Source organism: Rhinolophus sinicus, linkage group LG15 (assembly GCF_036562045.2).
Source record: "Rhinolophus sinicus isolate RSC01 linkage group LG15, ASM3656204v1, whole genome shotgun sequence".
Taxonomy (NCBI): Eukaryota; Metazoa; Chordata; class Mammalia; order Chiroptera; family Rhinolophidae; genus Rhinolophus; species Rhinolophus sinicus.
In genome coordinates, this window is record NC_133764.1 from 43,099,128 (window position 1) to 43,111,313 (window position 12,186).

General features: G+C 34.6%; 1 protein-coding gene across 16 annotated transcripts in view; it reads left to right on the forward strand.

The window, feature by feature from the left end:
* The window catches only part of SPAG9 (sperm associated antigen 9), a 109,969-nt gene that overhangs the window by 60,893 nt on the left and 36,890 nt on the right, over positions 1 to 12,186 (forward strand). For all 16 annotated transcript variants that reach the window (XM_019730987.2, XM_019730983.2, XM_019730991.2 and 13 more), the window contains 3 exons: positions 3,389 to 3,596; positions 4,160 to 4,259; positions 8,363 to 8,484. In XM_019730987.2, coding sequence (XP_019586546.1) covers positions 3,389 to 3,596; positions 4,160 to 4,259; positions 8,363 to 8,484 — 430 coding nt within the window. The remainder of the gene's footprint in view (positions 1 to 3,388; positions 3,597 to 4,159; positions 4,260 to 8,362; positions 8,485 to 12,186) is intronic.

Consider the following 12,186-nt stretch of genomic DNA (forward strand, 5'->3'; position numbering starts at 1 on the left):
GGAAATTTATGTATATGGTAACATAATATGAATTAACCAGGTTGTTTGATTAACCAACAGAATACACTTTTATTTTTTTAGAGTACACATCAAAGCACAGACCGAGAGTGGGACTCCAGGCTTCTAGTTGCCTTCACTGTAGGCTTCTGTGACTCCAGGAATATTACTGTCAGTTTTTCTGACTCACTTCCAAACAAGCTAATTTGCATGACTTAGTAAATTTTTATCAGATGCTATTATATTAGGTTCTAGTTACCAGGTCAAGGAAATAGTTAACAATTTTGTCTTTTAATTTTAAGAGAGGAGGAGATGATAGGGAATTGAACTACTTATTTCTTTGCTTTGTCTTCTCTTCCCGTTGGAAATCAGCGCAGTATTGGGGATGCACAGAAGAGGATAGTTGGCTGCACAATTTAGCTAATTCTATTAGCGTATAGTTAATATTGCACTTCAGATGACAGATCAACGAAGTTATCTTAAACACAAGGCAATGAATAGATAGCTCCCCATTCATAAAGAGTATGAATGGTTTTCTTTTTCTCAAAACTTTCAAGTTGAAAGATAATTTCATCTCGTTATACTAACTCAAGTTGGTTTAGAACCTATTTTTTTTCCTTGTAAAAGTAGCACATGCCTATTAAAAATTTGGAAACAAAAGTATCATAAACAGCAAAAATTTTTCACTTACTGTATTGAGTCACTATATATACTTAAACTTTTTTTGAGACCATGCTTCATATATAGATTTATATTCTGATTTTTATAACTTTTTCTACTTAAAAAAACTATATATATATATTTTTTTTTCTTTTTTTAGTGTGTGTGTGTGTATATACACACACACTAACAAGAGCAAAGGAAAAGCAGAAATCACTCATCCTACTACCCAGTGGCAACCACTGTTAAAATTGTCAGATAGGTGCTAACAGAATTTTTCTAGCCATATATTTTTTTATTGATCATACTGTACAAAACTGTTTTAATTCTCAGTCTCTTTGTAAAATTTTTGAATATTTTCCATCTCAGTAATATTCATCTATAACACCATTTTTAATTGCTGCATAGTATTCTGTTGTGTGGATGTAGTATAATTTGCTTAATCTCCTATTTTGGAACATTTAAGTTGTTTGCAGTTTTATGGTGTTAAATGACATTGTATATATGTATATCTCTGATTATTTCTTAAAAAGTATACATTTTTTCCAAATTAACATATAAGCATTTCCCTATGTCACTGAAAATTCCTTGTAAGTAAGTATATTATGCTACTTTGGACATACCATTTTGTTTTTCTTTTGATAGACTCAGAAACTCAGGACTTTGTTTTTAGTAAATGAATCAATATCTATCATGGATATATGTGTTTCTTAAAATAATGATGAGCAATAAAATAACCAGTAGCTGACCCACTATTATACAAGTTCAAGGGCAGTATAAACTGACAGAAATTGAGACTAGCAAGGATTTATTAGGAGAAAGATCTTGAGCAAACCCTTGGATTCAACTGGGTGTTAGAGCTCAAGCCCAACAGTAGAGCTAAGATATTCAAGACTCTTTAATAGAGTAACTCTATGCTGGGTGCGGCCCTCACATTCTGTGACTTTCTACATTTCCCATTATTTCAGAACAACAAAACAAAACCCAGAAGCCTGGGATAGGAATTGTGGCCAGCAGACTTGTTGAAGGGATAAAGAGCTCTCCCTTTGCATAGCAAATATAATTCCTTTTGCATAGCCTACGTTCTCATCTGGCTGTTGGTTTTATATTTGTTCAGCTATTCTTGGTAGTCAAATTTGTGCTACATCAGATATTGATATTGAGAGAAGACAGTGGAGATGAAAACGTTTCAAATGTTGTAAAACTTAAGAGTTTTGGTGATGAAGTTAAGTTCTCCAGGTGTGGTTGCCTTCCTTATAGTTAACGTCCATGTGCCAAAAATGTTTTCTTATACTCGAATAGTTTTACATTTGAATTTGAACACCCTCTTCTCAGCACCTAAAATAACCTAAATCTTGTAGGCAGGGTAATATAAAGCTGTGGAGCGTGTGTATGTACTTTTGATTGATATATAGTGTTAGGTGTTTTTTTTTTCATTGCCTGGATTTGGTTCCATTATTTTTATAACCATAATGCATTTTTAACAATGTCCTTTGAAAGTTATAAAAGATAAAATTTTAAAGAGGGTAATAAAAATCACTGATAATCATCCCTACCATAGCACAAATTAAATGTTTATTTTCCCTCCAAAAGCATGCATTTCAAAATTTTCAGTTTTGTACAATGTATTGTTATAAATTATAGGGAACATTTTAAAACTCTTAGTATGCGTGAACCCATTGCTAAGTTTTTATATAGAATAATTTAGAATAATTCTATGATTTAGATACCATGATTTCTATTTTACAGATGAGAAAACATAGATATAGAAAGAACACATAATTCACCCAAAGTTATCCATTTAGTGAATGGTAAATTCAGTAAATTTACCTTAATCCTTATTATTACTAGTAGTAAACTTTTTTCAGCCTTTTTTTTTTCTTTAGACCTGGGTACTTTGCTTTATAAGAACTGCCTCATTGGTAGCCATTGGACAATGTTTTTAACGATTTTGGAGTCACAAACCCCTTTGAAAATCTGATTAAAGTTGTAGATACTTTACTCAGAAAAATGTGTGGTCCACAAATTTTTCATATAACCTCAATTTGGGCATGTAGCTGTTGAAGCCTGTCTGTGAAGCCTAGAATAGTAGTTATCAAATTTTAGTGAGTATATAAATCACCTGAGTTGCTTATCAAAATGCAGATTACCTGATCTCTCACTGCTAAAGTCTACACTTGGACTTAGAATCTCCCCTTTTTTGTTCTTTTAGAATCTTCCCTTTTAACAAATACTTCAAATGAGCTGTAAGCAGGATGTTTTCAGAACACTTTTTACAAAACTCCTGAGGTTTGAGAATCTTATTCCACTGCTGTTTTAGAGCAGTTACTACACAGTACATGCTCTAAGTGTTTGGAAATAGGTTTTTATTATCAAATAATTGTACATTATTATAACTGCCTTTAAAAACTCTGATATGGACATTAAGATATAATGGTATTGCTAATACTGCCAATCTACTTTTATCTTCAAATTTTCTATTTAGAAGAATCTCAGGTATGTCTGAAAAAATGTTATTTACTTAAATATTTCCCAATTATTTGAATTGTCTGTAGAGATTATTATTATTTATTAGTCTGTAGAGATTATTTTCTTTGGTAACCAGTGACTCTTTATTACTGTTTTTAAATAGAGTTTTCTCTCGGCAAGTTTGTTTTATAACCCATTTTTAAAATGGTTTAGAATAAATTACTTTTTAAAAATTTTTCTCTGTAATTATTTTTATTTGTAGGATGAACTTTCTGATGTTAGCCAAGGAGGATCTAAAGCTACCACTCCAGCATCAACAGCTGCTTCAGATGTGGCAACACTTCCTACTGATACTCCCTTAAAGGAAGATAATGAAGGATTTGTGAAGGTTGCAGATACACCAAATAAGTCAGAGATAAGCAAGCATATTGAAATACAGGTTGCGCAAGAAACTAGAAATGCGTCAACAGGTAAGTCACCCTCCTCCTTTACTTACTGGCAAAGCAGTCAATAAATCTAGATGCTGTGGGCATGAGAAAATTCATCACTGGATGATGCTGTTTTAGATTTATAAAATAGCTTAATAATTTGTCGTACTCAATTGTAAATAAGCTTAAAAGAGGTAATGATTAAAGTTTTGGAGAGAAAAATTTTGGGGGCTGGAGGGTTAGAGAGCCTGTACGGTAGCAGGATAATGTTTTACTGTTCCCTGCCTTAGATCGTCAGTCTTTGTCTTTGCTTTGTCCATATACCTCCCCTTAAATAGGAATGAAAACAGGGAGTTCTGGCCTGGGATACACTGTGCTGTGTCTCAAGAAATATACATGAAAACTTTCTTTGGTTATTTATTAGTGTCTGCTGTTAACTGTTAATTGAATATATGACGTATTGTCTAATCCTCTGTTTCCTGGTATCCACTCTTTCAGTTTTTTTGTGATCAAATGATGTGTTTACAATCATAGAAGCAACAGGATTTTCATATTAGGGGCAATATGTGATATATGCATTATTTGGCATCCTGTCCTTTCCTAAGGCTCTGCTGAAAATGAAGAGAAGTCAGAAGTTCAAGCAATCATTGAATCCACGCCTGAGTTGGATATGGACAAAGACCTCAGTGGATATAAAGGCTCAAGGTACTGCCAGTGTCAGATAGACACGTCATGCTTCCTTTTCTCCCCTCTCAGACGCACACTGTTGTTCTCTGGTCTCTGACCAGACAAAATGCTTTCAAATATTTAGTTGAAGAAATGTGGGTCTTATCTTCCGGTTCCTGTTTTTTAAAGTAGACATTGTACGTGGTTTAAATGTTTTGTGAAATGTTACCTTTGCAGCATCAGGGATTAGGAACATGTGGAAGGACGGAAAAAAGACAGCGAAGGGATAGCCCATACTTTCTGGAACTTGAGGAAACATAGAAGCAGGAGTGGGGAAATTAACAATTTGAGCAAACTTTGTTCCTTCCCCCAGATCAGGAAGAAGAGAATGTACTCCCTTTGGAAGTGTAATGATCTCATTATTGGAAGAAATTAGTCTCATTTTACATGGTGGTGGTGGTGGGGGGGCTGTTTAGTGGTGGGAAGAGAATGATTATATGTCATCTTAATCAAGGTCATCTGAAATAGATTGATGTTCAAGGATGTCAGACAGGAAATACTGCCTTTGAATTTCTTCCATAAATCTTATCTTTTAATTAATTAATAATGACCATGAAAAATACATGCCATTTATTGATTTCTGCTAGACATTGTGCAGTATACAATAGTGATAAAAAACATGAGCCTTGGGTAAGACTGGGGGTTTAAACCCTGCCTTAGATTTGAATCAAAGTTAAGTTTTCTTATCTGTGAAAGGGATTTATAATAATACTGCCTTCAGATGGTTGTGAGAGGTAAATTAATCAGTATATGTTAAATTGCTGGCAAAGTGCCCAGTTCAATAAACGTTGGCTGCTATTATTGCTATCATCATCATTATTTGATGTAATTTGACCTCACTTACAACCAAACAGAAGTCTTCATCCCCATTTTACTGATCTGGAAACTTAGAATGTGTAAGATTCCTAAGCTAGCAAGAGGCAGAGCTGGGTTCAGTCTAAACTCTGATTTCAAAGACTGTGCCCTATAAAAAAATGTTTTACTTTATTGCTTATTTAAAAATTTAAACAATTTAGAATATAAAAAGTAATATTTGCTTCTTGTCTATTCTCTCCTAAGCCTAGGAGATGCAGCTACTTGTTAACAGTTGTGTGCTATTGTCATTCTGAACTTCTTTTTAAAAATCAGACATTTTTATTATACTAATCCATTTATGCAGTATTAGGGTCAAATAGTAACACAAAATATGAAGGGCATTTGTAGTCCCTGGCCCCTTCCTGCCCCTTATTCCCATTCCTAAGAGGTAATGTCTGTCGCTACTCAGCTAGCTTATGCTATTTGTCTTCAGGTATCTAAACCACATCCTTACGCTGCTCTTCCTTGGTCCCTCTCTTTCTCAGCTGGGATTCTATAAGAAAATTAAGGCCTAATGCCCTAAGGTATCCCTTGTATTTAATAGATTATTTACACTCCTGTGCATCTAGAATAGTGTTAACTATGTATGTACTTTCTTAGGGAGAATTGAGAATATAGTCACTCAAATCATTTCCTGTGTTCTGTGGACCAGCTGAGGAATCCTGGTTGAAAAGCCTGCCACATTAGCTGTTGATTTTAGAATGGAAGATGGCAAGGATATATAGTTCCTTAAACCACCATCCTTCCTTTCATTCTCCCAATATAATATCTCAATTTTGTTAAATTAACATTCATTGTTTATGTCATTATGACTATATAAATACTAATCACAGAATATACTGTGATTACATTTTCTTTGTTTTACAATTGTTTTTCTGGAATTAGTAAAGACTCAGGTGTTTGTTGTTGTTATGTCTTTTGCTTACGTTTCTTATATATCTGTCACTAATTCACTGACAGATACCCTCAAACCATAAATGTAACCATTCTCAAAATGGCCAAACACAAAACCAGTTTCTTAGCACTCTTTCTCCTGGGGTCTTAATTCTATTCTCCAGTCAAGACTGTTGTTGATGAGTTCTCTTGTCCTAGAATTGGCTCTTACTATCATCCCGGGAATTCCTTTCATCTCTCTCCTCTTTTGTGTCTTCTCTTTCCTTGATCTGTCATCTCGCTTCTTGATTATGCCGCTGTTTTAACAGAATATCTTCTTACTAGCTTTATGGGCAAAGGTGGCCTGGGAAGTAAATTTTTTGAGAATTTGAATGTGACAAATGTTATTTGAAGAAGACATGATTGATAGTTGGGCTGGATTCAGAATTCTAGGTTGGAAAACCTCGGGAAGTTTTCCTTCAGAATTGTGAAGACATGTTTTATTGTCATGTTGAGTTTGGATTGCAGCCGTTTGTGATATTGCTTTTTTTGTACATTCTCTTTGGAAGCTTTCAGGATCTTTAGTTTATCCCTATTTTAGTTTTCCTTTCTTAAAAAATTATGATGACGTTCTTGGTATAGGAGTCTTCTCTTGTATATTCTTGTATGCAGTAAGTTTTTCATCTGTAAATTCTTATCTCCCAGTTCTGAGAAATTTTCTCTATTTTTCCTTATTATTTCCTCTCTCTTTCTGGAACACCTATTAAGTGGATATTTAACAGCCTGGATGGACCCTCATAATTTCTTTTCCCCTTTTTCCATCTCTTCTATTTTTGGTTCTAATATCTGGGTGATTTCTTCAACTTTATCTTTCAACCCTCACTGATTTTTGTTTTTTCTAAAATTTTTTTGTTTTCAACATTTATTCTGAAAAATAACTGGTTTTTTTTTAAGTTTCTGCTGTTGCCTGCATTTTCACCTTTTGTTCCGAGTGCCTCTGTCACAGTCCATTTGTTTTGGGTTCTTTTATAACAGAGGCCTTCTTTAAATGTCTGTTGCTCTGTGGCTGTTTTCTCATACTGAAGTAAATGATGCTGATTCTCCAGTATCCTACCTATAACATTTAAACTTGGCCTCCATTGTTCAGGGAGTTATGCTGGGAGGAGGGTGGTATCACTCTTCCAGAAGATTGGATCTAGGTGCCATACTGCGTCCTGTGTCGTTTTTCATCCCATTCTTCTAGTTTTATGTTCCACCTTGCATTGCTTCTCTCGGCAGATTGCTGGTTCCTTCAATTCCTAGGCTTTTCAGGGGTTCTGGCAGCAAACTGACTTCCTCCCTAAGCCCCAGTGGCTTAGGTTTCAGCTTTCTCTTGTCTGTTAAATCAGTGTGTACTCTTTGCCCATCTGTTTTCCATCTTACAGAATTTTTTCACATTTCATCTGCTGTAGTTTCTTTTTCTATTCCTTGTGTCCTTGTGAGTATATACATTTTTAATTCCTTCACTGGCACTTGAATTGAGTTTCTGAATTATTGTGTGATAAATTACTATGTTCAGTTCACTATGTTTAATTGGAAATCTTGCATAGACTTTGTTGTATTACTGTAACATTAATGCACAAACATACACATACTTCCCCACGTCCCTCTACAGCTCTGCAAAAAAGGGATTATGTTTTGTAACTTGCTTTTTAAAAAATACCTTTATGTAATGGGTTTCTCTAGTTTATAAGGCTCTATTTTAAAGTCTTTAACTATAAAGTTAAAAATTTTCAACTTTATGTGTATGTATATATCCATAACTTATTTCGTCTGTGCCCTATTAATGATAACTTGGGTGGTTTCAGCTTTTTGCTACTAAAAATGCTGCCCTGACCCTCCTTTTATATACATAATTGCCTTTTTGTGATAGTTTTTGTAGGACATTTTCTTGACATGAGATTCTTGGCTTATTGGTATTTTCATTTAAAGTTTCAATAGATACTGTCAAGTTGCCCTGAAAAGAAAAATAAAACAACCATGCCAGTTCATACCCAGACAACATAGAACATGGTAGTTAACACGGATTCTGAAACCTCACTGCCTTTGTTTGAATCCTGCCTCTTTTACTCATGGATGTGATGCCATATGTTTGCTAGAATCTCACTGCAAAAGCATTCTGTTTTCTTTACCAGTTATCTCTGTAGAGTTTAATGGGAATTTCTTAGGAAACCTTTTAAAATTATATTTTGTATTAAATGTAAATTGTAGGTTTAAAAAATTCCTATTTAACTTAGTCTGTTGTATTTGTTTTGCAATGTTAAAAAAGTCTTCATAGTATTTGTTGATTGGGTTCTGTTGTTTTTGTTGCATAGCACTCCCACCAAAGGCATAGAGAACAAAGCTTTTGATCGCAATACAGAATCTCTCTTTGAAGAACTGTCTTCAGCTGGCTCAGGTCTAATTGGAGATGTGGATGAAGGAGCAGATTTACTAGGTATGACAGCTTGTCTGAAGAAGTAGCACACTGTTTTACAAGTAGATTTTTAAAAATGGTTTAATTGAAAATTCTTTTAAAATGTCCTACCTGCTTAGTGTGGTACCAGAGGTATTGCACCTTTAGGTAATTAATAGGAATATATTCTCTGAGATCATGAAAAGTTTTAAATGAAAGCATCTTTGCACATGTATATTTTTAAAATTGAATTGCACTTAAATTTGTATTTTGCCTTCATAGAACATGATTTATTGAACTTGTGCTGTATTCCAAGATTAGTATTACACAGTGTGTGTGTGTGTGTGTGTGTGTGTGTGTGTGTGTGTGTGTATTGATGGATAGTTAGTTCCTGACTAAAATAGATTTCATTAAATTCTGTTCCTCTTAATGAAATAAACTATAACCCTTGATTTTTCTGCGATTTCACTAAGTATTCTGTTTCAGCTCTACGGGAAATGTAATCATTTCAAATGAGTTTGTGTTGTTGAAGAACACCTGGTTGGAAAACAATACTGCATTTGGCTTTTCTGCTATTTGTTTGGTGACCTTTCCCTGAACAGCTTAACTTGTCTGGGCCGCACTTGCTTTGTGTAATCAATGAAGGGTCTGGACTCTAGTTCAGGGGTTGGGCAAACTCTGTCTCATGGCCCAAATTCATGTCTCATGGCCCAAATTCAGATCACCCTCCTATGTGTGTGAATAAAGTTTTATTGGAACACAACCACACTCATTTGTTTACTTATTGTCTGTAGTTGCTTTTGCACTACAACAGGAGAATTAAATAGTCTGCAGCAGAGATCATATGGCTTAAAAAACCTAAAATATTCATCATCTGGCCCTTTACAGAAAATGTTTGCTAACTCCTGCTCTAGGTGATCTCTAAAGTTCCTTTCAACAATAATTACATAATTCTGACGTGTCAAGTAGCTTTGGTGTAACTTTCTTATAACTTAAGACTGTACAGAAATTGGAAACCTAATAGCATTAAAAGTCTATGCCTTGGGGAAGCCAGTTAGCTCAGTTCGTTAGAGCGTGGTGCTAATAACACAAGGTTGCCAGTTCAATCCCCGCATGGGCCACTGTGAGCTGCGCCCTCCTGAAAAAAAAAAAAGCAGCTGGGGCTTCCATGAAACCACCTGTTAAAAAAGCCTATGCCTCTATGTTAAATTTATTGATTACCAGTTAATGTCCTTGACAGTTTGGAGTATTTTCTGAAGGAAACATAAGTTCTGCCCAAACAGCTCACAGTCTGTCTAGTAAGAGATTGAAACTACATAAATAAAACTATTCTTAGTTAGACATAGACTTCCACCATTAAAATCTAAGTAAACACATTGGAAACAATTGAATGAGTTCGCATTTCTCAAGGAGGTCTAAAAGGTTAATTCTTAAAGAATACCCCATTTTTACATTTAAATTTATACTTTAACTTTAATTAACATTAAATTATGCATGAAAAGTTCCTCTTAAGATTTGATTAGTTTGAGAAACTGACTCCCTGGCAAAATTGAGGGACAGATACAAAAAATGTTAGAAAGAAGAATTTTAAAATGTTTACATTTATATTCAAATTTATATACAGTAAATTTGGTGAATTTTTTGAATTTTGACAAATGCATAGAGCTGTGTACATCACCCCAAAAATTTCCTTCATCCTGCCTCTTTGTATTTAACCAGAATGAAGTACTATTTGATGTAATTTGTACACTCTGCTGCCTCATAAGCCAATATTGAGTAATACGGTTTTTGAGGCTGGTGGCCCAAACTTTCTTTTTTGTAAAGAGTTGAGGAGCCATATAGTACTTAAAAATAACTGTGGTCTTTTAAATCAAGTATTTTCTGAACGCTTCCATCTTTAAGTCAGAAAATTAAGCATACTAAATAGGTTAAAAGCAAAATCCTGATACTGTGGTTTCCTTTCTTTCCACTTTGAAAATAAGAAATAGACTGTAAACTACTGTCCTTTCCCTTTTGCAGATATTGATATATTTATCTCTAGAATGTTTCATATTAGAAGATTTTAAAACAATACTATAAATGTAGCAACATATGCCTACATGAATACTTTTTGGTCAAAGATAGTAAATGAAATTTCCAAGGCACATGTTTGTTGTTGGCTTATCTTCTGTACGATTCAGTGATAGCATTTGAGGTGTAATACTCACTAAATGGAATATAGTTAAACTAACAAAACTGTTTCCTAAAGTTTTTTAATTGATCTAGAGTTGATAAATAAGTACATAGTCCATTTCTATAATTCAATATTCATTTTTCTAATCATTATTGTAAAACTCTCTTAATAGCGGATATAAATTTTTTTTTTAATTAAAGTTTATTGGGGTGACAATTGTTAGTAAAGTTACATAGATTTCAGGTGTACAATTCTGTATTACATCATGTATAAATCCCATTGTGTTCACCACCCAGAGTCAGTTTTCCTTCCATCAAAATATATTTGATGCGGATATAAATTTTTGCAATCATACATGTACTCAGTACTTAGATTACTTTTTCTGCCTCAGTTTGTCCTTTATCTTGGTTAGTGTTTCATCCCTTGACTTTATTTTCCTTGATCCCTTTCTCCATTCACTTTAGTCATTTACTCCCCATGGCCACATTCTAGAACTTGGAAATCATACATTCCTACGTCCTTCTGCTGGGATTTTCTTTCTCTTGATTATTTTCTATATTTTCTACTTTACTTTCTTTACTATGTCCTATTATCATTTAAACATGTTCAGGTCTTTCTTCACCCTTTAAAAATAAAAATACTGCCTTCCTCTGACCCTCTATCTTCGTAGCTACCCACCCTATCATTCACTCCTCTCCCATTTCTTCTAGTCATGCTTTTGTGTAGCAATATCAGTGAGGTATCTGTTACGTGCTTGGTACTATCCTAGATGCTTGTGATACATCAGTGAACAAAACAGACTTCTTAAAAGTGCGGCTCCTTTTAACTGGCAGGATTTCCCCAGTCCCACTTGACCTGCAATCTGAATGGGCATTCTCCCCGACACTCACCTTGCCTGAAACAGTAAACCTTCTTGTTTACTATACCCAGCAGTTCCTTTTCAGTTATTTCACATGGCTTCTCAGATAGCATTTATCTTTAAAACTGTCTTTGCTGGATTTCTGAGATATCACACTTTCCAGCATTCTTTTCTGACTCTGACTGTTGCTTTTCAATCTTCTTTGCAGGCTTGTCTTCCTCTGCCCATCTTTCAGATATCAGTGTTCCTGGCCCAGGCCTGCTTCTTTGTTGGGGATATCTTATTTGCTCTTGTTGTTTCTTGGCTTTCGTGGCCACTTACTCCAAAAGTTTTTATCTCCATCTAAAATCTTTTTCTAGAGCCCCCAACTATTACTGTCAAACAGCCCATAGACACCTCTAAGGTGGTTTGTAGGGCTTATACTTTATATGCCATTATCTTTTTGTCCTGTCCCCCAAGGCTGTTCTTATACCAACATGTACTAACTCAGTGAATGAATGACCTCACCATCCACTCTGTTCTCCATCCTAGATCTCTCCCTCTTCCCTCACAACCAATCACAAAGGATTGTTTGTTTCCTTTCTTTAAAAAAGAAATCTGTCTCCTTTTTGCCTCTGCTTAATTGGCACATCCTCCTCTAGCAGTTCTGTTTTGATCCCCTAGTTAAAGCTTGCTTAGCCTTGAAATGTGTTCCCATAGCACTGCGTTGTAT